The 27280-nt window shown below is 43.4% G+C and overlaps 1 protein-coding gene across 3 annotated transcripts in view; it reads left to right on the forward strand.

Moving 5' to 3' along the window:
- The window catches only part of ARAP2 (ArfGAP with RhoGAP domain, ankyrin repeat and PH domain 2), a 125553-nt gene that overhangs the window by 89519 nt on the left and 8754 nt on the right, over positions 1-27280 (forward strand). For all 3 annotated transcript variants that reach the window (XM_053402549.1, XM_053402548.1, XM_053402547.1), the window contains 7 exons: positions 3588-3735; positions 9253-9321; positions 12329-12403; positions 13894-14011; positions 18202-18330; positions 21397-21536; positions 25659-25741. In XM_053402549.1, the coding sequence (XP_053258524.1) occupies positions 3588-3735; positions 9253-9321; positions 12329-12403; positions 13894-14011; positions 18202-18330; positions 21397-21536; positions 25659-25741 (762 nt within the window). The remainder of the gene's footprint in view (positions 1-3587; positions 3736-9252; positions 9322-12328; positions 12404-13893; positions 14012-18201; positions 18331-21396; positions 21537-25658; positions 25742-27280) is intronic.

The following is a 27280-nucleotide window of genomic DNA, read 5'->3' on the forward strand; positions in this document are numbered from 1 at the left end:
CTACTGAAAAGAAGGTATTATAACAGAAAGCTCTTTATACATCTTCTTTTAACTTTGTCAAAGGTCTGTGGGGAGAGATGAATGTTAGATATACCAGATAATGTTCAAAATTTTATTTATATACTATCTCAGGAATCCTTGGAATGCTCTAAGGGGGAATTATCATAGTTGACATTTCCCCTCCCTTGCAGAATGCAAATCTTTCCAGGTGGGCTTCCATGTAACATCAAAATATGTTAATAAAATCACAAGAAGCAATCTCAAAACATTACTAGCAATCAGGATCACCAGATGACAACTAAAGATGAGGATCAGCACAAGCCAGTTGGCAGCTGATAGCCCTGTTATAAGAAAAAAAAACTGCTCCTCTTCTCTGATGGGGTATCCAAGAGCCCATATACAGTCCTTAGGTGGGTTTCCTATTGGTAGGAGAAAATAACAGAGGCCAACCAGAGTATATTGAGAAGCAAAGCAGCTAGTAAGCATGATCTTTACTCAAAGAACTGTTGCAACAGGGTCCCCACTCACAAACATGCAGGAGGGAGGAGAACAAAGGTGTGCAAGCCCTTATATAGACTTTTGAAATTGCCCACCCTGTAGCCCAAGACCACCACCCCAAAACATCATACATACACCACAGAAAGAGGCGGTCTACAGCAGAAATCCTGTCTGCCAGCATACCTGAAAATGGTCACTGATTGCTTTACCTGGGCAGCATGGTCATTCTTTTGTGATGGTAAATACTTTAGTTCCTGAATCCAGGTCACAGGCTCACTCTATTCATACACAAGACAGGATTTGTAAGCAAAAGACAATGGGGAAGCTTTTGCATTTCCTTCCTCCTTGCAGAGAGTCAAAATGGCTTCAGGATTGTTCTCCTGTACTATTTCAGACACGTGGTTTATATAATAATAATAATAATAATAATAATAATAATAATAATAATAATAATTTATTTGTACCCCGCCCATCTGGCTGGGTTTCCCCAGCCACTCTGGGCGGCTTCCATAGAAACCAAAAATACAGTAAAATATCACAGATTAAAAACTTCCCTGAACAGGGCTGCCTTAAGATGTCTTCTGAATGTCAGGTAGTTATTTATCGCTTTGACATCTGATGGGAGGGCGTTCCACAGGGCGGGCGCCACTACTGAGAAGGCCCTCTGCCTGGTTCCCTGTAGCTTTGCTTCTCGCAATGAGGGAACCGCCAGAAGGCCCTCGGCGCTGGACCTCAGCGTCCGGGCAGAATGATGGGGGTGGAGACGCTCCTTCAGGTATACTGGACCGAGGCCGTTTAGGGCTTTAAAGGTCAGCACCAACACTTTGAATTGTGCTCGGAAACGTACTGGGAGCCAATGTAGGTCTTTCAAGACCGGTGTTATGTGGTCTCGGCGGCCGCCCCCAGTCACCAGTCTAGCTGCCGCATTCTGGATTAGTTGTAGTTTCCGAGTCACCTTCAAAGGTAGCCCCACGTAGAGTGCATTGCAGTAGTTCAAGCGGGAGATAACTAGAGCATGCACCACTCTGGCGAGACAGTCCGCGGGCAGGTAGGGTCTCAGCCTACGTACCAGGTGGAGTTGGTAGACAGCTGCCCTGGATACAGAATTGACCTGTGCCTCCATGGACAGCTGTGAGTCCAAAATGACTTCCAGGCTGCGCACCTGGTCCTTCAGGGTCACAGTTACCCTATTCAGGACCAGGGAGTCCTCCACACCAGCCCGCCCCCTGTCCCCCAAAAACAGTACTTCTGTCTTGTCAGGATTCAACTTCAATCCATCAGCCGCCATCCATCCTCCAACCGCCTCCCGGCACTCACAAAGGACCTTCACTGCCTTCACTGGTTCTGATTTGAAAGAGAGGTAGAGCTGGGTATCATCTGCATATTGATGGACACCCAGTCCAAACCCCCACATATACTTTTGTATGTGCTTGCCTTGTACATTTATGAACGTTTAATTTCTATTTGAGACCTTAGAATTCTTATAACAGCCCTTAGGCAATGGTGTGAATATATTGCACAATGTATTATATGACATATTATTATATTATAAAATATAATATTTTATTAACTGTAATAAGTAATAATAAGCTGTTGCAGTACTTCTGTCAGTCAGGCCCTCAGTTTCTGCCAACACCTTTCTCTTGTGCACAGCTGGTGATGTTTGGGCTACATAAACAATGGCAGTCACCCCTGAAGGTTGAGAATAGTACTTTGCATAAGGCCATCTAGGGAACTCATGGGTGAGGCAAGATTTTAACCTGGCGGCTTCCTGGTTCGCAGCTCTTCGGCGCTATGCTCTGTCAGTGCTAGCCATGACAATCCAATCCATAGCAACTGATAGCTTCCAGATGGTGGTTCATTTCACCTGGTGATGGATCTTGCCAGAAGTGTATTTATTCACAAAGCCTGAACATCTGTATTTTGAATTAACTGCCATGTCCCAAACTGTCTTCGGTGGCAGCCCCACATATACTGCTTCTCAAACTTGGAGGTAGCTGACATTGGAGTCACATCAGTTAGCTGTCTGGGAATTGGGAATTTCAATCTGTGTCACCATTAATATTCTACAAGTCCAGGGCTATGTATGGAGTAGTTTCATACAAATATACTATTGAATGGGGGAAAGTCCACTTTCTGAGATTTCCACATTGATTTTATTTACAAAAATTCCTAGCCCTTCTAGTTGTGAAGGTATGAAATCTCATAAGCTTAGTGGTGGCAGTGTTTGTTTGCTGAATAAGGTAAAAAAGGGTAAAGGTGAAGGACCCCTGGACAGTTAGGTCTAGTCAAAGGCGACTATGGGGTTGCGGTGCTCATCTAGCTTTCAGGCCGAGGGAGTCGGCATTTGTCCACAGACAGCTTTCTGGGTCATGTGGCCAGCATGACTAAACTGCTTCTGGTGCAGCGGGACACCGTGATGTAAGCCGGAGCACACAGAAATGCCATTTTCCTACCCGCCGCAGCAGTACCTATTTATCCACTTGCACTGGTGTGCTTTCGAACTGATAGGTTGGCAGGAGCTGGGACAGAGCAATGGGAGCTCACCCCGTCGCAGGGAATCGAACCGCTGACCTTCTGATCGGCAAGCCCAAGAGGCTCAGTTGTTTAGACCACAGAACCACCCGTGTCCCCTTTGCTGAATAAGATAGCCGGTGGTCAGAAGGTGGGCTCTACGTCCCTCCAGAGTATATCCCTGATTGCCAGATGGGGAGAAGAAGCAACTAGTTTTGGTTTTTTCCATAATATTGCTCTGCTTCTGACCTTCCCAAGGCAGCTGGCTTGTTCACTGTTTCAAACAGTCCTGTACCCTGGCCTAGCTGGAGGGAGCAACTTCACCATACTCTAACAATCTGTTTGTGTAAAGGCAGAACAATCTGTTTGTGTAAAAACAGGTGGCAAGAGAATTGTGAGTTAATGATCTAGGAAAAAATGAGATGCATAATTTCATTTTAATGGATGCCTGCTTTTAAGTTGAGCTGCTGTGTTGGAAATGCATGCTGTGTCGTGGGGTTGGGTTGGGGGATTCTTCCCTTACACAAGCCAATGCCTACTGAAGCCTTCTAAATGGATTTATTAACTTTCCACAGGGTACAAAAGTGTTCGGAAATCAATCACATGGATCCACACAATCTAGCCATGGTGTTTTCATCGTGCTTGTTTCAGACCAAAGGGCAAACCAGCGAAGAAGTCGATGTGATCGAAGACCTGATTATAAATTATGTGCATCTCTTTGATGTAAGTAACCAGCACATTTATCAGATTTCTCCAATAATATAATTTAGCAAATGGCTGAAAACAGCAATAGGGCATCATATACAGCATTTTGTCTCTTGTTCAGAAATGCTTTCAGCAGGCCTGAAAAACACTGTTATCTCTCTCTTTGATTTTCAATCTAAAGGATTTCGACTTTAGCATTTTCCTTTTGAAGTTAGACTGACTCAGAGCAGCTAAACCTAAAGTTATGGGTTGCACCCAGTGTCCTCCCTTGAGGGGGAAAAAAACTACCTGATGGTCATCTTAGATTACCTGTATGCAGGTATATCTTCTTGTCCATGATATAGTTAGCACACTGAGAGGTCCCTGCACTCAAGGAGTATACAAATTACAAGCAGTAGTAGTGGAGACAGTAGAAGGAGGGAAAGAGAGAGTTAAAGAACATGGAGAGAAGCAAACCACAGCTGCTTAAAACTGAGGGTTAGGGGTGTTTTTTGTGTTTGTTTTAAAGTTCATTATTCACAGCAGTGACTGGTGTCTGGGAGTGGCTGCCAGGACCATATAACACCGGTACTGAAAGACCTACAGTGGCTCCCAGTACGTTTCTGAGCACAATTCAAAGTGTTGGTGCTGACCTTTAAAGCCCTAAACAGCATCAGCCCTGTATACCTGAAGGAGCGCCTCCACTCCCAGCATTCAGCCCAGACACTGAGGTCCTCCTCCAAGGGCCTTCTTGTGGTTCCATCACTGCAATAAGGGAAGCTACAGAGAACCAGACAGAGCCTTCTTGGTAGTGGCGCCCACCCTGTGGAATGCCGTCCTATCCGATGTCAAGGAGATAAGTAACTAAACAACCCTTAGAAGACATCTTAAGGCAACCCTGTATCGGGAAGCTTTTGAATGTGTGATGCTTCATTATGTTTTTATACACCGTATTGGCCCGAATATAAGCCACATCCAAATATAAGCCGCACCTTTAAAATTGGGGCGGGGGGAGAAAGAATACCTGAATACAAGCTGCTCCATTCCTCGATTCTCCTGGCTGCATATGGAGGGGGGTGGATCTGCGCTGCATTCCCTTTCCTTACTTTCTTACTTTCTGGCCGTGGGGGAGAGGGTGGGGGATTACGTGTGGGGTGGGTGACACTTCACTGTGCTCCTGGCTGCATACCATAACGTCGCGAATATAAGCCACACCTTAACTTTTCACTGTCGGAACTTGGGGAAAAAGTGAGGCTTATATTCAGGCCAATATGGTATTTTGGAAGCCACCCAGAGTGGCTGGGGCAGGCCAGTCAGATGGGCAAGGTACAATTATTACTATTACTATTAAGGTAAAGGGTAAAGGGACCATTCACCATTAGGTCCAGTCGTGACCGACTCTGGGGTTGCGGCACTCATCTCGCTTTTACTGGACGAGGGAGCCTGCGTACAGCTTCCGGGTCATGTGGCCAGCAAGACTAAGCCGCTTCTGGCGAACCAGAGCAGCGCACGGAAACGCCGTTTGCCTTCCTGCCGGAGCGGTACCTATTTATCTACTTGCACTTTGACATGCTTTCGAACTGCTAGGTTGGCAGGAGCAGGGACTGAACAATGTGAGCTCACCCTGTCGTGGGGATTCGAACCGCCGACCTTCTGATCGGCAAGTCCTAGGCTCTGTGGTTTAACCCACAGCGCCACCTGCGTCCCATACTATTTATTTATTACATAGGCCAGGGCAGAAATTCGGGTGGTGGCTTTTTAATTCCACTCTCCCCACCCCTGGCAGTTACTAATTCATTTTTAATACTGTTCCTTCCACTGACACCACCAAAGGAAGTTAAAATACCTATGGTGGTTGGAGACCCAGTCCGTGGATGTGCTATGGGAATAAGAGAACATTAGTGTTGTTAGATCGACACCTGCAAAGCTTTCCAGAGTCTTTGGAGTGGAAGTGCTGGAGTTGCATGTATGTTCCACCCTAATTCCCTTCAGCTGTGCTTCAGGAGGGGGTCAAAATTGCACTGTAAATCCTTTAGCGTGAACATCAATTTTACTCTGTTTATTTTCTGAATCATTATCATCATCATCTGCATTTGGGTCTGATAGGGCCCTCAAATTGTTTCACTGTGAAATAGGAATAAAAATCTATTATTTAGAAAATTTGTTAATTCCCTTTCTGCCTCTGGGCAAGGTCCTCAAAGTGATATATAACTTATAGATGCCATAAAACAACAATAAAAGCAGCAGCGATAAAACCGTACCAAAAAAAAGGCAACAGCTGAAATACCTGCACGTCAATTTGAAACGCCTGGAGGGGGATAAACAGATTTTCCTCTGCACTTTAATTACACCAGCGAGATGACCTATGGGCCACATTAATGTTCTAATATAAACATTGGAACGCAAGATCACAGTAAAACAGGCAGCAATAAAAATCAAATGCATAAGAACAGGGTGCACAATTCACCAGGATATTTGCTTGTGTAATTCCTATGAAAATGAATGAGAGCTGTACAAGAGCACTATTAGCTATGCTCGTGCACAGCTGCCATTTGTTTTCATGTGACTTATTTTTGAAAATTTCCTGGTAGAGATTCTGCCCAAAATGTGTAAAAATACTCACAGCTAGAAAGAGACCCTTAGCTCACCTGGGGTCAACTCTTCATTTTTATTTTTTATTTTTTATTATTTTTTTATTATTTTTTATTTTTCTATTATTATATTTTTATTTTTTATTATTATATTTTTATTTTTTTGTATATTTTTAAATTATATTATTATATTTTTTAATGTGGCGTGGTTAAACTTACACAGGTGTGCGTTTTAGAATTATGTATATTTAAACTGTGTGAAACGTTTCAGCAGCAAGTTCAGTTCTGACTTCCTCAAGTTGTCCTGGTCTGCGCTTGTTCTTCAGACTGTAGGGATAATCGGTAGTTCTCTAGCTGATGAAAGGCTGCTATCTCCCACCAGGCAATGTGGTCAAATGTGAAGGAAGGTGTGATCTGTACAGTGGTACCTCAGAAATCGAACGGAATCCGTTCCGGAAGTCCGTTTGAATTCCAAAACGCTCAGAAAGCGAAGTGCGGCTTCTGATTGGCTGCAGGAAGCTCCTGCAGCCAATTGGAAACCATGGAAGCCCCATCAGACGTTTGGGTTCCAAAGAACGTTTGCAAACTGGAACACTCACTTCTGGGTTTGCGGTGTCCGGGCGCCAAAGCATCCCGAGTACCAAGGCGTTCAGGATCCAAGGTACGACTGTATTCAGACAACAGGTGGAGGACCAAAGTTCCCCCAACTCTGTGGCAGACCCACATTTTTGTATCAAAACTCATTGTAGATAGAAAACTAGCCCAGGGAATAGTCTCAGTTACAACCATTATCATAGTTGTTTACTTGCAGGGTTTTCTTTTCACACAAAAAAGAATGCTAAGAAGCCACCAAGTATAGGGAGAGTGGATGGGTGTGGGGACAAAATTAGGAGACTAATCCCTGGCATTGGTTGTGCTTAGTGCTTCTTTTCTTTAAAAAAAATGTTTAGGGGTACTCTCATTTTCCTAAAGGGACCCCTGAACATTAGGTCCAGTCGTGGCCGACTCTGGAGTTGCGGCACTCATCTCACTTTATTGGCCGAGGGAGCCGGCGTACAGCTTCCAGGTCATGTCGCGGGGATTCGAACCGCCAACCTTCCGATCGGCAAGTCCTAGGCTCTGTGGTTTAGCCCACAGCACCACCCGTGTCCCTCTCATTTTCCTACTCATATTGAAATATTGCCACTCAGTGAGGTCAAACTTAATTCACAAAAGGTTTAGGGGTATGCGTACCCCTATGTCCCCCCAGAAAAAAGCACTGGTTGTGCCTGAGGGCACTTCCAGACAACCTGTTGATTGAACATTTATCCCAATTTCTTTGCAGGGAGTTTAGATGATGTCAGTCATTTATAAGCATTCATTCTGATTTGTTTGTGGGGAGGTTAGATGAAGTTGCATCAAGTGTTATTCCACATTTTCCAGTGCATGGCCTCATCACTTTCCTTATTGCCAAATGTCCAATCTGTGGGAGAGGCGGCCTTGTTGTGCAACTGTAATTGTGCGATGTGGATTGGCCAGTATGTGATTGAACCCCACCTGATAATAGCAACATGGAAGAAGCATCCCTGAAGAATTACTTTCAGATTATGTTTCCTCCATTATGTGTCGGCCAGGGCACTATCTTCCTCATTTTTAAAGTTGGTGTGCCTTGCAGTGACACAGCCACCTTGGTTTTATTGTATTAGGAATGGTGCAAGGTTAGATTACTGCAATAATAATAATAATAATAATAATAATAATAATAATAATAATAATAGAATATATTATTTATACACCAGACACTCTGGGCAGCTCTCAACAGATTAAAAACAGAATAAAACATCAAACATTTTAAAACTTCTCTAAACAAGGCTGCCTTCAGATGTCGTCTAAAAGTCAGATAGTTGTTTACTTCCTTGACATCTGATGGGAGAGCATTACACAGGGCGGGCGCCACTATCCAAAAGGCCCTCTGCCTGGTTCCCTGTAACCTCACTTTTCACAGTGAGGGAACCGCCAGAAGGCCCTCGGTGCTGGACCTCAGTGTCCGGGCTGAACGGTGGGGGTGGAGACGCTCCTTCAGGTTTACTGGATCGAGGCTGTTTAGGGCATTAAAGGTCAGCACCAACACTTTGTGCTCGGAAATGTACCGGGAGCCAATGTAGGTCTTTCAGGACCAGTGTTATATGGTCTTGGCAGCCGCTCCCAGTCACCAGTCTAGCTGCTGCATTCTGAATCAATTATAGTTTCCGGGTCACCTTCAAAGGTAGCCCCATGTAGAGCACATTGCAGTAGTCCAAGCGGGAGTTAACTAGAGCATGCACCACTCTGGTGAGACAGTCTGTGGGCAATGCATTATATATAAGGCTGTCTCTGAAAGCAGTTCAGGAAGCTTAGCTGATGCAGAATTTGGCAGTCACGTTGCTCACTATGGCAAGAAAGTTTGAGCATCTGATACCAATCCTGGCCCAAGTGCCCTGGCTGCACATTAGTTTCTGAGCCAAATTCAAAGTGCTGGTTTTGACCTATTAAACCTTAAACACCTCAGTACCACAATACCCCAAAGACTGCCTCTCCCCATCTGAACTGACCCAGACCCTGCAACCACCATCCGAGGCCCTTCTTTGTGTGCTTCCTCCAGGAGAGGAAGGTGGCAACATGAGAACAGGCCTTTTCTGCAGTGGCTCCCCATTTCTGAAATGCTCTCCTCAGCAAGGTTTGGCTGGCGTCTTCATTATACACTTTTAGGTGCCAGGTGAAAACGTTCTTCTTCAATCAGGCCTTGACATCTGATACCCTTAAATTTGCTTTGGGAGGGGGGGTTATTGGTTTGTTTCTGCTCTTCTTTTTATTATGTGTGTTTGTTTAATTGTATTTTCATGTTGTGAACTGTCCTGAGATCTACGGATGAAAGGTGGCATACAAGTTGTTGTTGTTGTTGTAATAAATAATAGAGGCACCAATATTGCCATTTTTTTATGAACAGGTGCATGAAGATCAGGTGAAGCAAATGGATATTGAAAATAGCTTTATTACCAAATGGAAGGATACTCAGGTGAGTAATGATATTTCCTTCCTTGTTCAGGGGAAGAGCTGTCACTCAGCAGTAAGGCAAATATTTTGCAAGCAGAAAGGCAGGTAGAGTTGGGGCTGACTTTTGCCTCAACTGCCTGATGGTCAGTTTCAACAATACTGAGCTAAATGGAGCAGTGATCTGACTCTGTACGTGGCATTATCTATTTTAAAAAGAAAGTCAGAATCCGCTAAGTGGAGCCAATATCCAGCTGTTTTACACAAACTATTCAGGTGATGCTTCTGGCTCTTGGTTGCATGAGCCAACCTTCTCTGTCAACCTTCAAAAGTCAAAAATAAAAGTATATAGATGTTACAGTACAATTTATACAGCACCTATCTGTATAGAAGTGAAAGGCAGCTGGCAATACGAAAATTAACAGCGTTTTTTTGTCTGGTAGGAGCAGTAAATCTATCTTCAGAGTGATTAAAAATAGAAAGCCAAATTAAAAATAAAACTCGTTTAGCCCAAACTTCTATTTCAACTCAAAGAAAAATCTCCTACTTCTCATGTCACTTACGATGACCTTGTTTTCCGTTCCAGTTGGCACTTCGTTAACGGTTCTTCATTTTTTTTCCTGCCCACCAAACACTTTGCCAGCTGTTTTTGTTTGCTGCCGTAATTTGCAACACATTTTTTTCCTTCCTCGAATGCTCAGTTGTTTACATACGCCCAGTGGAAATCAAATGTCAACTTCATTCTTTCCTCCAACCTTTTTCCCGTAATATCATCTAAAAAGCAAATTTCACCAGGAAATAGGCTTTTTCTGAATCGTTGCCAGTATAATTAAGAAGCTTTCTTCAAAGTCGCTTTGTAATGTTTTCTCCCCTCGCAAATGATTCCATTAGTTTCAATTCTCAGAAGGCACTGTGACCTTAAAGTCCTAATTTCTCCATTATGTGACTCTTTCAAACATAGTGATGTTGTGGGTTTAGCTGCAGAAAATGCAGTATTTCTACAGAAAATTCCTCTAAATAAAGTCTCATTGTTTCCAATAGATGCAGTTAGAATCCAAGAAGCACAGATATATTTCTCCATCCCATGGAAAATTTACCCTCCCCAATTCATGCACTGTAACAATCCTCCACTCTCATGTTGGGCAACACCCACAATTTGTTACATGTGTGGAGTTTTTGGGGGTCAGACTTAACATTCCTGCATACTCTACCAAATTAGCACCCCTGGCAATCTGAACTAATCCAAGTGTGTGAATTGGAAATCCTGCCTTCCTCCATTCTTTTGCATGTGTAGTTTGATTTCCTCCAAGGTGAAATTCTACCTCCTATCAGGCAGAGACTTCCCCCTCTTTCAGGTTTTTGGTGATGAGGGGCTTGTGTGACCCCACAGTTCCCTAAGGAGTTGAATAACCACACAGAACAACAGCATTTTGGGTGATCTGGGCTTGAATATGGCCACAACGTCATCAGTTACAGTAGAAAATGGTTTGGCGTTGACATTGGGTAGAGCCATTGCTGTTCCACTCCAGCCCATCTGCTGGAAGGGCATCTAAGGGTAAACCACATATGGGGAAGGGGTGCCCAAGACCCATATCAAATCTGTGCCCCAAATGTGGCAACGGATGTAGTCACACGAGCTCAGTTCACCATGTATAAGAAAGGAACATTGCGTGTGGAGCAGTGTTAGAAACTGAGATATGAAAGCTCAGAGCTGAATAACACCTTAAACCTAGGTTATGGGTGCAACAATAGAATGTCTAGGCACACTTTTTTAATAGCAAAAATTACCGCTCACCAATCAAGAGGTGGGTGGGGTTTGTGACCTGGTGTGGGGCTTCCCCAAGCCTGGGTGATACCCCCACCTTTGGGCTGGCTGTCACTCCACCCCCGTACCCGGCTGACCAATCAGTGGCTGGCTGGGGGGCGAAGCGAGGGTCATGTGAGGGCAGGCTCCTGCCGACTGTCCCCTCATTCGCAGTCTCGGGTGGCAATTTTAGGCTTTGGTGGTATCCTATAGTCTATCTTTGGAATGGGGGTAGCATTATTATGCACCCCCATGCGGTGGTGTTTGCAGGGTTTGCAGGGCCCGTTAAAGGGTGATTGTGGGAGTCACTGGCCCTGAGTGGTGTCGTAAGATCGAACTCCCAATATCGGTGAAGTGGGTGGCATGCTGTGTAAATTTCTCGTTTTGCAGTGTCCCTCACATCCTGCACATCCTCAGACCCAAATGGGGATGTGAGGGATGCCATCTAGTGCCTAAGCCAAGGTTTCCTACATCTGAAATCAATAAAGTTGTGGCCTAATTTACCCCATACATCATTGTGTGGTGTCTCCTTATTCTGGACTGGGGTGTGTGTGTTAGCCCATGGGCTCACAATACAAAGCTGAAAATGAAGGAACTGCAGCTAAAATATTATGTTCATTTTTCACATGGTCTAGTCCTTCAGCTGCCCATCCCCTCTTGTTAAATTGTTTTGATTAATTTTCCAATTAAAAACATCCAATTAACATATCAAATCATAATCCAATAAAAATAAAAAACTAAAATAAAAAAAGAAGATCAAATTATCTTCCAAATTGCAATTATTAATTTTTGGGACTTTCCATAGTCTGGATCTTGACGCATACCTCCAAATCTCAATCCTGCCTCTCGTCGTTATTTCCATATTTCCACATTTAGATTTTTACACTCACCTGCCCACCCCCTAATATTCTTAAGAGGGTCTCTTCTCCAGTCTTCAGAGAGTAGCTGGAAGTGGGAAGGCAGAAAAAGGTCCATCTTTCCTTCCACTCTGCAGTTTTAATCTGAAATCTTAGGCGCAGTACTGCACCCAGAGCTCAGAAACTGCTTGCATGAATGAAACTCTCCATTGCAAAACACACCTAGAACAATAGGAGTTTCGTTTGGTTGTATGGGAATACCCTGTGCCCCCCTCAGATTTGCATGCAAGAGGAAAGCATGACATTGTAGCTGCGTAAATCTGGAATATCTTCTTAACATTTCCATTTTTGTAAACTACCTATTATTCTAGGTTTCCCAGGCAGGAGACATGCTAATTGAAGTTTATGTGGAAAGAAAGGAGCCGGACTGCAGCATTATAATACGGGTTTGGATCATTTATTTTTCTATACTCTTTCACCCCAGGGTGGCACCCTTTTTCTGCCAAGGACTGCTTTACTTATGGGTAATCTGTTGTGTGTGTGTGTGTGTGTGGCACAGGTGAGACCCAATGATGAGCAGAGAGAAAACTGTTCAGGATTAACTACTGTATTTTTTGCTCCATAAAACACACTTTTTCCCTCCTAAAAAGTAAGGGGAAATGTGTGTGCGTCTTATGGAGTGAATGCAGGCAGAAGGCTCTGCTCAGTGCTCCCTTTAAAGAGCCACACACACGCTCCACGTGGCTCTTTAAAGAGCACGCGGCTCTTGCTGGCTTTTCCGGGAGGTGGGGGAAGGGACAGAGGACAGCCCCTCAGTCCCTTCTCCCACCTCCTGGAAAAGCCCCCAAGAGCCGTGCTCCCTTTCACGAGCCACGTGGAGCGTGTGTCCTCTTGGGGGCTTTTCCCCGAGGAGGGAGAAGGGCAGCCCATCAGTGACGGGCTGCCCTTCTCCCTCCTCGGGGAAAAGCCTGCAAGCCCCGCACACACGCTCCATGCGGCTCATGAAAGGGAGCACTGAGCAGAGCCTGGGATGCATACAGGCTCTGCTCAGCACCCCCTTTAAAGAATATTTTTTTCTTGCATTCCCCCTCTAAAAACTAGGTGCGTCTTATGGTCAGGTGCGTCTTATAAAACGAAAAATACGCTAATGTGGATTAAAGACTGACGTGCTTCAGTTTTCGCCATGGCTACCATCAGATTAAAATGACTAAGCCTAACCATATCTACTCAGAAGCAAGACCCGTGGGTTTGTTGGTGTTGCTCTCAAACCTCAACACAGAGGTGTTTTTAATAATAATAATAATAATAATAATAATAATAATAATAATAATACAGTTACTCTTTTGGAAAGCAAAATAAATTTATTCCTTTCTGACTTTAGTGTGCTCTATGCGTGGATGTACACACATAGCAAAAGCATACCAGTTTGTTCTCATATGGTGAACCAAATGTCATTTCCCCAAGCCATACCACCAGGATTTTTTTAAAAAAACAAAAATTCAACCATTTATTTATATCAAATGAAATATTGTCGCTTTCCATTATTCTTTAAGCATATAGAATAAAGGAGGGAAATTGCTTTTAAAAGCCTGGAGAAATACAGTAAGCAGTAAATGAGCAGAAATCCTATGATAGAATTTTTCTTCTAGACTTTGAGAAATGTTTAATTAAGTAAGAATGCTATGGTAAGAATGTTTTTAGGACCCCCTCTCTGTTTTTCTAAAACAATATGAGTCCTTTCCAATATTTTGTTACCCAGTTAATGATGAATTGGGTAAAAAAATTGATAAATGTATCAACATTCTTTTGCAGTTGCCCTTGTTATAGAAGTTGGGCAGGTATTTGTCCTGTGACTGAGAGCATAAACCTTCAGCACAATTTACAGTCTTAGGGCTTATTTTAATGATTTCAAGACTATTTGTGGTCTTCCATGCAGGTATCGCCAATAATGGAAGCAGAAGAATTGACAAATGACATATTGGGAATAAAAAACATCACACCCCATAAAGATGATATGTGGGCTACATTTGAAGTGATTGAAAGTGAAGAGCTAGGTTTGTGACTTCCCTATTTTGGTGTTGTCTTTGTATATCTGTATTTATTCGTTCTGTGATGTTTTCATTGTATAAAAGGCTGTGGTATTGTTGTTGTTTAGTCGTTCAGTCGTGTCCGACTCTTCGTGACCCCATGGTCCAGAGCACGCCAGGCACTCCTGTCTTCCACTGCCTCCCGCAGTTTGGTCAAACTCATGCTGGTAGCTTTGAGAACACTATCCAACCATCTCGTCCTCTGTCATCCCCTTCTCCTTGTGCCCTCCATCTTTCCCGACATCAGGGTCTTTTCCAGGGAGTCTTCTCTTCTCATGAGGTGGCCAAAGTATTGGAGCCTCAGCTTCACGATCTGTCCTTCCAGTGAACACTCAGGGCTGATTTCCTTCGCAATGGATAGGTTTGATCTTCTTGCAGTCCATGGGACTCTCAAGAGTCTCCTCCAGCACCATAATTCAAAAGCATCAATTCTCCGGCAATCAGCCTTCTTTATGGTCCAGCTCTCACTTCCATACATCACTACTGGGAAAACCATAGCTTTAACTATACGGACCTTTGTTGGCAAGGTGATGTCTCTACTTTTTAAGATGCTGTCTAGGCTGTGGTAGTTTGTTTTAAACTTTTTTTTTAATAAATGCAAATATTAACTCTAATTGGATTGCCCAGAGCTGTATTAAGGGTGCACAGTGCTGAGGGCTACCTTGGCCATATCATCTTGACTTCTTTATGACTTCTATGATGCAGTGCTTTTTTTTCAGGGGCTACTTAAGGGTATCACTTCAGAATGCAGATAGAGGAATGCTGAGGTCCAAAAAACCCCACTGTATACATGTAATCTTGGAGCTCAGCATTCCTTTATCTGCATTCTGAAGTGATACCACCTTAATGCATCTCAGTAGGACCTTGGACCAAGCAAAAAGACCTTAAGGTGCAATTCAGCTCTGTGGGGAGTTAAATATTAAAAACAGAAAAAAGAAAAAATCTCATTTCAAATTAGAATTTGTTTAACTGGCTGAAACCAAATTCTGGGAAGAGAAGTATATTAAAACCTTACATTTTCAAGAAAGCAATTTCCATCTGATATTTATTGTTGGATTGGAACAAATAGCTCTCTTGCTGTTTACCGGAAGACACATAATGACCTTGGGAGCCGAATAATGGTATATGTAAGTTTGACAGCTTAGATGTCTGAAATATTGGAACTGAAATATTAAAGATAAACTGAATTATTTACATATATACCAGCAGAAATAATTGGCAAAATTATCTGGTCTTATACAGAGGGATTGCTGTAAAAATGGGATCTCTAGTATATAATTTATTTTTATTTTTTTCTGCAGTAATTTCTATATGATGGATAGTTTGCAAATGAGGTGTGTTGCCAGTAAAATAACTAATGCATTTCAATAGGATGATTTATGTACCATATAATCCATTATGACAGATGGTCTTCAACGCAACTATAAATAAAGCAGTAGGTGTTTGCTCTGGGAGCACACACATTCTTAGTGGATGTGTCTTGTTTTGCTGCTTTTTTCTACTGAAGCTTCTGCTTTAAGGTGGAACTGAAGATAAGATGTTATATTTGTGTGAGAGTTAATTGCCATTAAGTTTAACTGGTTTTGGAAGACAGCTGCTGTAAGGGTTAAACAAAACCCTTTATTTATATCCTTTTTTAAACTCCTCCTAAGGCAGTACGCCCCCTTCCAAAAACTGCTATAATTTTTCAGAAGCTTTTACTGTGTAAACATGCAACAATTCATTCTATAATCAGTTTTCTGCCCTGCCAACAAGGGAGTGTGTGTTTCATGTTGTAAAGACCTGTAAACACTGAAGAACTCGCTGGAGAATTGCCGTGTTTGGTGGAATCCCAGCTCAAGACTGGGATGTAGTGTGGTTCACATTTCATGCTAAGCCAGACCATGGTTTAGCACAGTGTGTGGGCTCATGGAATAAAATCACAACTGCTTTGCTCCTTCCCGGTTGGAGCTCTGTGCTGAGTTAAGGCATGACTTGGCTTAGCATGTTGTCCCAACCTGGTCTCGTGGTTTGGCTCTCTCCAAATACAGTCGTAGCTTGGTTGTCAAACGGAATCCATTCTGGAAGTCTGTACAACTTCTGAAAACATTTGAAAACCAAGACACAGCTTCCGATTGGCTGCAGGAGCTTCCTGCACTCATTCGGAAGCTGGGGAGACCGCATCAGATGTTCGGCTTCCAAAGAACATTTGCAAACCGGAACACTCACTTCCGGGTTTCCGGCTTTCAGGACCCAAAATGGACGAGCACCAAGGCGTTCGACAACCAAGGTACGACTGTAACCAAGATTTGTCCTATGGCTTGCAGTTCGTGATTTGTCTGATTTGTCGTGATTTGCCCGGGATCAGACAACACATTAAACCAAACCATGGCTTAGCTCAGAGTAGCAGCAGAATGACCAGGGAGCGGCTGCAACCTCTTTCCATATTTATGCCAAGCCATGGCTTGGCTTAGCATGGCATTTGAACCAAGCCACTCTCACAAGGCCTTTTGGGGTGTTTTAGCTCACACAATTCCCTGACTGTGTCCACTGACTCCTCCTCGTGCTGGCTTCCGAAGGAGAATTGCTGGGTGGGGGGTGATGACATCATGCAGCATGTGATGTCGCACATGAGACGTCAGGATGTCAGAGGAGCTTGAGGTGGAGCCGAATGTGGCAGCACCATGACTTTAATGGCCATGGCTCCTGCTGCTGCTGTTGCCACCCTCCAGGGGCTGCTCCTATCCCTCTGTGGCAGGAGGAGGAGGAGAAGGAGCCGGCCACTGATGCTGTGCCATGCTCAGCTCCATGCTTGGTCTTCTCTGCTACTTTTGAATATTGGGAGGGGGCCCAATGTTATTGGGGGCACCCAAAGGAGATGGCACCCCTGCTCCTCCTCCTCATCCGCTGTTGTCTTCTTCTTTGGCGATCCCTTGTAGCCAAGTCAGATTGTCTTCCATGAACATGGCTTTAACAGTGAGTATGTAGGTGACTGTGGAGGCCAATTCTGGATCCATATGTCCTTCCACAGTGGGGACATAGGTTTCCGGGCGGGAGTTGGAAATGGTGAGGGTTTGCCAAGCGTGCCTTCCTCTTATCACGTTTCTCCCGAGTTTGAGCACCTTCAAAGCCCATGACACCTTTGGTAAAGGCAAAGACACCTGTGCATGAATTTGTTTTATGTGTGGAGATCAGTGCACACTGACCAACGCACAGTCTTCACAGTAAGGCATGAGTATCACGACGACGGGTAGATTATTATCTGCTGCAGCCTTCATCTGCCTTCACAGCCATTGCAACATACCACTTATTATCCTCCACCTCTTCTGCCATTGGGGACTTCTTGGATCAATGTTTCTCGAGCTCTTCCCCTTTGACCTTACCACCCTGGGTGACCCTGCTGGGAGTACGAGACTCCTGGCGGCTTTGCTCACAAGGATCTTAGGAATGTGCAAGACCTCTCACCATGACAAGGTGATGATCCAGCGAGTGAGTTATCCGCTGTCCTTCCCCACTGTCCATGCACACAGAGCCTGAAGAGAGGAGTCTGTGCAGGCTCAACACTTGATTCTAATAAGGCCTCTTAATTACTCAGGCAGGCTTTGCATGTAGAACAGGATCCCATCTTCAGGTCTGGTCCTCGATTGCATGGGCAGCTGCACACATACGTGTCCTCACATCTAAGAAATAAAAGTGATTTCTAGGAGGGGGAGCAAGTAGCAAAGGAGACATTATTGCTATATTATGGCCCCCTTCTTTCTTTCTGCAACCCTTATGTCAACACCTGATTTTTAGGATACAGTTTCTATGGCCCTTCCTCTATTAAGTCAACATTGTAGCTGTGTGATTCTCTCTATCACAGCTGGTCTATGTAATCTATGAAGACAGGAGTGAATGTACTTCATGTTGAATCTCCGCAGGACTGATCCGGCCCAGACAAGATAGACCTTGCTGACCCCTGATTTAAACAGAGAAGAGGGCTGTATATTTTATGTACAAATAGCTCAGATGCAATGTATAGACAGATGTAAGAGTTGTGTTGACATAGTTGTGCTGGCCAGAATACATAATTTGACTTCCGTGATATAGCAAGATCCACAACGGAAGCTATGGTAAATGGAAAGTAAGAATTTAATCTTACTTAGTTACGGCTTTTTTCTGTCCCTCTCCCCTCCCAGAACGACCTTTGCATTATACTGAGAATGTTCTAGAGCAAATTCTCCATTGGAGTTCTTTGCCTAACCCCAGCAGTGCATATCTTGTCGTAAAGAAGTTTCTGACAGCAGACACAATGAAGCTATACAACGGTATGTATGAGAGAAACTCATTTTTAAAAAAGAATGTCATGTTCCATGTCACTTCCCAACAAAGACTTTCATATGTTAATCTTGGCTGAGCTTTCAAGTTTCAAAGAGGTTTCTGTGAGATAAGTGTCGTATGGGGCCATTGGAGTGCAGCCATCACCTTGCCCTATAATTTCCCAAGACTGATAGATTAACTGCAGTGTGCTTACAGAAGGTTTCTTTTGAAAAATAGAGAGCAGCCCCTTATCTTGCTATCATAGGCAGCAGGAAAATAAGTCTCAGTCTTGGAAGGAGCCAGATGTTATTGGAATAAAATAAACCAAGGGAACTGCGTGCCCAGACAATGTGATCCTGCCACCCCACTCTGTGCAGTGCAGTTGAATGACTGCTATTGGCAACAATCCTTTGGTTCAAATGAGGCTACAGCTTTATTGATTGCGGATATAAGGAGTTTTGGCTTAGGCATTGGAAATAACCAGTGCTGTTTTTCTAGAAAGAGAGGTGCTGGAACTACCGATGAACACCTCCCTCATTCACTTAAAATGGCAATGTTACCCACCTGAGAGGTGCCGGAACTGACTTCTGGTGAGTTCCCCCTGAGAAAGAAGCCCTGGGTGTAACTTATATAAACCAGCCTACCCAGAGGTTGAACCAACGTTGAGGATGTCCTATGACATACAGTACCTTGGATCCTGAATGCCCTGGAACTTGGATGTTTTGGTTCCCAAACGCCGCAAACCTGGAAGTGATTGTTCTGGTTTGCGAACATTCTTTTGGAACCCGAACATCTGATGGGGCTTCCGTGGCTTCCGACTGGCTGCAAGAGCTTCCTGCAGCCAATCAGAATCCGTGATTTGGTTTTCGAACGTTTTGGAAGTTGAACGGACTTCCGGAACGGATTCCGTTCAACTTCCGGAACGATTCCGTTCGTACTTCTAAGGTACGACTGTACAGTGGTACCTCGAGTTAAGTACTTAATTCGTTCCGGAGGTGCTTTCTTAACCTGAAACTGTTCTTAACCTGAAGCACCACTTTAACTAATGGGGCCTCCTGCTGCTCCTGTGCCCCCGAAGCACGATTTCTGTTCTCATCCTGAAGCAAAGTTCTTAACCTGAAGCACTATTTCTGGGTTAGCAGAGTCTGTAACCTGAAGTGTATGTAACCGAGGTACCACTGTACATCAAATAGGTGCTACCATACTTGGTTGACCTTTTGGAAGAGAGTTGTGGCCTTAGCCCTGTCTGGTCATTCAGACAGTAGCAGCTCCTCCGAGATCCCTTTAACAAAATACCCCGTTTCCTTGGAGGTGCCGGCAGAGGCTTATAGCTTCCCCTCCAAACACGACTAAGGCATCATCCAATGCCTTACCCTCCAAAGTTGTGACAGTTGTCATGAGGCAGGCAAAAAACACCAGTTTGGTCAATTTACGTGAGGGGAAAATTTTCTCCCCAACTCCAAATACAGCAACTGGTTATAATCCATAGCAAAGTCCAGAAAGGGAGGCTACTTCCAATCTCAAAGAAGTGGAGGATTGAACTCTGTGGGGGTGTACCCTTGAAGGTCAGTTTACCCTTCTCATCCAACACCTCCCCCCCCCAATTCATTGTGGTTCCCATCTAATATAGACATATTTATACTCCTTCAGTCAGGGGCTGATGAAAACGAGAGGTTTGGAAACTTCAAAAATGAAATGTTGGAAGGTTTTAAAAGAGAATTAGACACATTCATGGAGGGCAAAGCTATTAATGGCTGCTAATTCTGAGGGTTAAGTTCTACCTTCACCATTCTTCTGAATGATGATGATGTATTTATACCCCTCCCATCTGGCTGGGTTTCCCCAACCACTCTGGGTGGCTCCCAACAGAATATTAAAAACATCAAACATTAAAAACATCCCTAAACAGGGTTGCCTTCAGATGTCTTCTAAAAGTCAGATAGTTGTTTATTTCCTTGACATCTGATGGGAGGGCGTTCCATAGGGTGGGTGCCATTACCCAGAATGCCCACTACTGAGAATTCCCAATCGCTGGCAATAGCGGGTGGGAACAGTGCAATTGTCCTCACCAAACGGTCCACCCCCTGGATCTTGCCAAACCTTCCAACACCCCTCCCATTTCCCGTAGACCTCATTGTAAAGGCCTCCTCCCTTTAGACCTTCTATTGCAAAGTGGTGCTGATGTGTCCAGAGATTGGTTATTAGCTGTAGTGGGTGGTGCTGTGGGTTAAACCACAGAGCCTAGGACTTGCCGATCAAAAGGTCAGCGGTTCAAATCCCCTGCGATGGGGTCAGCTCCCGTTGCTCAGTCCCTGCTCCTGCCAACCTAGCAGTTCGAAAGCATGTCAAAGTGCAAGTAGATAAATAGGTATCGCTCTGGTGGGAAGGTAAACGGCGTTTCCATGCACTGCTCTGGTTCGCCAGAAGCGGCTTAGTCATGCTGGCCACATGACCCAGAAGCTGTACGCTGGCTCCCTCGGCCAATAAAGTGAGATGAGCGCCGCAATCCCAGAGTCGGTCACGACTGGACCTAATGGTCAGAGGTCCCTTTACCTTAACCCTGCTGATGACCATTTGTTGCCTTACCCTGGTTAAGATTCCAAGCATCCAGCAAAACCATGGTTTAACTTGTCAAACTAATCCATGCCTTTTGTTTGAAAAATGAGTGCATCACTTTCCTTTAAAAGTTATGTAAGGTATAAGAAGACACCTACTTCTCATTTCATGTTCTGAAGAGGAAATTATCTTCACCTTTGTTCTCTTGATCCAGGCAGAACAGTTAACTCTGGTTGAATGAAAATGGGTTTCACATCCTGATTTGTTGGCCAATACTTTAAATCCGGTATTCAGGGTGTAATACGTAACCATAGTTAAAGTAATCAAACTGTGCATAAGCCTTTCGTCTGCCAAGGGCAACCGTGTTTAAAATAAATTGAGGCAGTCAAAGGATCTTTATTTTTTTCTGTATTCTGTTTGTGGAGATTAATGTTAAGGATTTATGAAATTTGGTACTCCGCAGAGTGCTTATTTAAAAAATAAAATAAAATACTGTGCTCTTTTTATCATCTTGACAGAAAAGAAGGCAGAAGGCACCGTAAAAGCCAGCTATCTGAAATACAAAGAGGAACCATCCAAATTACTGTCTGGAAATAAGTTTCAGGAGCGTTATTTTGTTCTGCGGGAAGGAAATCTTTTCCTTTACAAGGATATGAAGGTATAAACTGAGTCCTTTTAAATCACGAGCAATTATGCTTAAAATCCTTCTTTTCACGTTGGGTTTGACAACTGACATTAGACGCTTTTTGTTCTGCTTGCCGACGTGAAAAGTTGGAAAACATTCTGGGTTTTGCCAGTACAATACAGTATAACAAAAAAATAAAAAAGTCAGAGTTTCAAAAGGAATTTATTCTGCTTTGCACAAGAGTGGAGATTAATGTAACATTTAATCCAAACACACTTGAGTGAATGTCGAATGTGTTGCCAACACTTTTAATAGGCACCTCACTGATTTGTGGAGCTTGAGTAGTCTGTTTGTTTAAAGAAAGAATCATATGGCAAGGAAAAATTATTTTGTTCCCTTCTCTCTGTATTCTCACCATCAGTGAGTCTGTCCAAGCGAAAGCGTGAGACAGGCGAGAGGGCCTAATCTGAGTAAATTATGATGGTGAAGAGGAAAAACGATAGCAGGAGGAACGTCAATATTGGGAAAGAGTGCTTTGGATAATGTAGGAGGGGTGAAGTTCAAGGCTGTAAAATAACAGTCTCTAAGGACAAATTTTCTTTAGTTATCTACTCTTCTTTGAAGATGGGATGTTTTCGTGATAGGGAATCTTGAAATCCAAAAGGGAAGCACAAGTACCTTACCTTTCATATCCACACATTGATCATGCCATTTAATGGACTTAAGACTGGTACCTTTCAGGGCCAAGTAGAAGCCATGGTGGAACCAGACATGCACCCATTGTGATGGGTGCTTGGTTTAGACAAGCTTCCAACTGTCCAACATAAACCAGGCATGTGTCTTCCTCCTCAAAAAAGAAGATGTGAACATGGTCACCATGTTTTTTGGCTGTTAATGTGGCTTCAGTTAACACCACATGCTTCCTGAATGGACAACTGTTCCATTGTGTGAATTGAATACTGGGTCCAATAAATTATGAGTCAGAACCTGGAATGGGGTGCTCACCAATCCAGGGTTCCCATAGTTAATGTTGAAATAAGAGCTGAAATTAGAAGTTAGGCTTGGTCTCCAAATCAGAGTGCATTAAGGATGCTCTGTTGACTTGGCAAGGCAGACTCCGAAGTATTTAAACATGGTCTGTGGCCTCCTTTTACTAGCCAATCACATTTTTTATCCTTATACATTCTATTGTTCAAGAGGATGATTAACATATTTACGGCTGAAATCCTAAACACACCTACTTGGGAGTAAGTACCATTGAACTCGAAAGGGCCCACATCTTAGTAGATATGTATAGAGTTATACTATTAGTATTATCTTTGCTTTCTCAAGTGTTTTAATTAATTGGTTAGCAATGTTTCATCAGAACATCTTGATTTATGGCCCTTTCATAAAATGTTAAGGGAGAAAGTGAAATTCCTTTCTCAGCTTCTGTGTTTCCTAAGGAAAAAATGGAACTTTTTTTCTTTTTAGCTGACCAGTTAAGTATGTGTTAATATTTTGATGGTATTAAGCATAGATTTTTTTTCTAAAAAACCTTAAACTGTCCTTTAATTGGCATGGCTGCTGTGTTTTAAAAAAGATGTCTAATTATTTAGGGCTACAATCTAAAATTGGCACATTTGTGAGTACAAATTGGCACCTTTAAAACTTGTGCACATGTAACTGGGCATGACTGAAGTCTTAATTAGCACTTGGCAAGTGTTTATCACTGGGTTGATTTAATAAGTTGCCTTAAACTTTGCATTTCATACCATTAAATTGCTCCTGTTCATAACTTTCCCCTTAACATTTCACTTCTCGTGGTGATGTGTACATAAGAAAAAGAAAACAGAAAACCATATTATTTGTTATAAAAGAATGGAAACATATTTTAAAAAATAGAAGCATAAAATATTGCCTTGGTATAATGACTGAATCATTTATTTTCAGGACAAAACGTTGCAAAGAACTTGTGTTTAACTATCCTCTTGTCAAGTCCCCTCACCTCTCCTTTAATTTACCCCATTGTCCTGATGTTGGTCTCCTTTATAATTCTGTGCTCTTGATCAACATTACTGCTGTGCTCTGTATATAGTAGTGATGTCAGGATAAGTGAGTAGTCTGTTCTGAACTTGATAGGACAGGTGAGCGATCTCAATCCTGGGCAAACTTTTTTCCCCGGTGGTGTCACTACCAAATTCTTTGCAATAAAGAATTATTTGGCACTATAAAATTCTTTGTGGTTCTGCACTAAGAAGTCTAATGTAGATGTCATTCTGCAGTTTTTAATTTCAAGTATATAACATACCTGGGACGCGGGTGGCACTGTGGGTTAAACCACAGAGCCCAGGACTTGCCGATCAGAAGGTTGGTGGTTTGAATCCCCGCGATGGGGTGAGCTCCCATTGCTCGGTCCCTGCTCCTGCCAACCTAGCAGTTCAAAAACATGTCAAAGTGCAAGTAGATAAATAGGTATCGCTCCGGCGGGAAGGTAAATGGCGTTTCCGTGCGCTGCTCTGGTTCGCCAGAAACGCTTAGTCATGCTGGCCACATGACCCAGAAGCTTTACGCTTGCTCCCTCAGCCAATAAAACGAGATGAGTGCCGCAACCCCAGAGTCGGTCACGACTGGACTTAATTGTCAGGGGTCCCTTTACCTTTTAATTGATGAGAAGCGTGTCTAAAATGCTCCAGCAAAAAAATTCCCTTTCCCATTTCCAATTTTGCCCCACCTTTCCCCTTCTGCTGCCTTACCCCTCCACCGCCTTTCTTTGTTTTAATGCTTCTTTATTTACCCTGTAATTAATGCCTTTTTTCAGACATGCCACTGAAAGTCCTCTAAATCAGATGATGTCAGCACAGATATGTTTATTTCATTATGTGCAATATTACCAATCAATTGCCTGAAAATGTTATATTACACTGCTAAGCTATCATTTAAAAACTTATTCACTTGTGCATACCTAGATTAATAAGTACATTTCTTTTGCATGAATGGCTGTTTTTATTACTGTGGCAGAATTGGATTAAAAATTATTTTTGAAACATTGCAAGGCCCATTAGCCACAAAATACGAAGGAAAAGAGAGAGCTCAGCAGTGAGTTGAATTTGCCTGAAAGTCATGAGATGCTACTGTACATGTGTGCCATCCTGAGCCTGAGGAAGTTAAGAGAATGTAGAGGGGCTCCCATGAAACTGGGTTCAGCTTTTCTGGATTCCTGGTGGATCCATCCCCCAAAAGAGAGCTGTGTAATGATTTATGGTGGGGATTTAGCTTGTCATATCCTTAGAAATAGGCCAATGAAGGTCTCTTCTCATTTTCTAATGGTATTTTCCCAGTACAGTGGCACCTTGGTTCTCAAACATAATCCATTCCAGAAGTCCGTACCAAAACCAAAGCGTTCCAAAACCAAAGCACGCTTTCCCATAGAAAGTAAGGCAAAATGGATTAATCCGTTCCAGACTTTTAAAAACAACCCCTAAAACAGCAATTTAACATGAAGTTTACTATCTAACAAGACCATTGATCCATAAAATGAAAGCAATCAACAAAGTACTGTAGTCACACAATCAGTCAATCCGTAGCTAAAATGGGTTCCACACAGTCAGTGAAGCAAAATAAGAGCCACAAAAACAGAAACGCAAAATAAATAGCAAAAAAAGACAGACGTCAGTGTAACACTCAAAACGGAAGTGTGGCACTCAAATCAGAGAACATTCGAAAACGGGAACATTCACTTCTGGTTTTCAATGGTTTGGGAACTAGAACGTTCGACTCTCAAGGCATTCGGGAGCCGAGGTAGGACTGTAGTATTCTTCATATTTCAAGAGTTTCCGCTTCTTTCCTTTTGTATCCCCCCCCCCCACTATCTTTGGTCGTTACTTTCCACAAACCGCATAGTCAAATAAGCAAAATTAACCAGTTTTCTGCATTTCGTCTTAAATGCACCCCAGGGACGAATGCTTTCTGTTTACATGCTAATTGAAAGGGAGAACGATTTGGAATAAATTGGCCTGTAATGAAATGGCAAGAAGGGATAGCCAGAAGAAAAGCTGATAATGGGCGATATGTATATGTTTGTGTGTGTGTGTGTGTGTGTGTGTGTGTGTATACTCCAGCATTCCAGTTAGTACATTTCCATTCCATTGATTTAGACATTTCTGATCTCAACAGAGTAGTAAGCCTGAGAAAGTGCTGCCGGTCAAATCACTGAAACTGTATCTTGGAGTGAAGAAGAAACTGAAGCCCCCAACAAAGTAAGAAAAGAAGATGAAAGAAAAGGCTGTGTTGGTTTCTTTCTAGCCAGGCATGCTGCATTATTGACAAGACAGGAACACAAAACTTTTTAACAACCAACGAAAACAAGGAAGCTAATCTATATCCATCGTTTCGTCCTGCTCTTAAATTGCATCCCCATAATATTAGTTGCTCTTTTACCCAAGTGGTCCTAATGCTTCTGTACTAAGAAATTGCATTATTGACCACCCTTTTCTATCTCAGCATGCTGTCTCTTGTGGGTTGTATTGGTTATGTGCTTAAATTGTCTCCGATCCTCTGACCTGAATTCTAGTGATAGGCAGATATTCAATGTGGGAGGCAGTAAAACACACTAATTTGATCATCTCGGTGTCAAGCTCAGATCCAGAGAAGAAACATTTGCCTTCCCTGAGGTACAACTTTGACTCGGTGCAGGCACAGTACTGCACAATTGCCAAATCCTGCAGACTCGCCACTACTTCAGCTATTGTTACCTCAGCACTGGCATTTTTACTAACCTTAGGTAAAGGTAAAGGGACCCCTAACCATTAGGTCCAGTCGTGGCCGACTCTGGGGTTGCGACGGTCATCTCGCTTTATTGGCTGAGGGAGCCGGTGTACAGCTTCCGGGTCATGTGGCCAGCATGACTAAGCCGCTTCTGGCGAACCAGAGCAGTGCACGGAAACGCCGTTTACCTTCCTGCCAGAGCGATACCTATTTATCTACTTGCACTTTGACGTGCTTTCGAACTGCTAGGTTGGCAGGAGCAGGGACCGAACAACGGGAGCTCGCCCCGTCACAGGGATTCGAACCTCTGACTTTCTGATCGGCAAGTCTTAGGGTTTGTGGTTTAACACACAGCGCCACCCACGTCCCTTTACTAACCTTAGTTAGCACCAAACCACAGTTTGACCATAATTTCCCTCAGGCTGGCAAATGGTAGCTTATTTTGTCTTTATTGGTTTATTGCATATAACTCAACAAAATTTCAAAGCACTGGATGAAAAACTTAAACTGGGAGTGACTAAAGGATAGTTGGCCCAGGGATGACAATCACCCTTTGCTAACTTTCTGTAGGCCACATACTTGGGATAAATACTGGCCAGAACTGGGTGCATACTTCTGTGCATGTGCTGGGATGTGGGTGGCGCTGTGGTCTAAACCACTAAGCCTCTTGGGCTTGCCGATCAGAAGGTCGGCAGTTCGAATCCTCGCAATGGGGTGAGCTCCCGTTGCTCGGTCCCAGCTCCTGTCAACCTAGCAGTTCAAAAGCACACCAGTGCAAGTAGATAAATAGGTACTGCTGTGGCGGGAAGGTAAACGGCATTTCTGTGCACTCTGACTTATGTTCCGGTGTCCCGTTGCACCAGTCCTGCTGGCCACATGACCTGGAAAGCTGTCTGTGGACAAACGCTGGCTCCCTTAGCCTGAAAGCAAGATGAGCACCTCAACCCGCCTTTGACTGGACTTAACCATCCAGGAGTCCTTTACCTTTTTACCTTAAGGTAGCTCCTAGCTAATGAATACAGTGAGAATGC

This window comes from Podarcis raffonei, chromosome 9 (genome assembly GCF_027172205.1).
Source record: "Podarcis raffonei isolate rPodRaf1 chromosome 9, rPodRaf1.pri, whole genome shotgun sequence".
Lineage (NCBI taxonomy): Eukaryota > Metazoa > Chordata > Lepidosauria > Squamata > Lacertidae > Podarcis > Podarcis raffonei.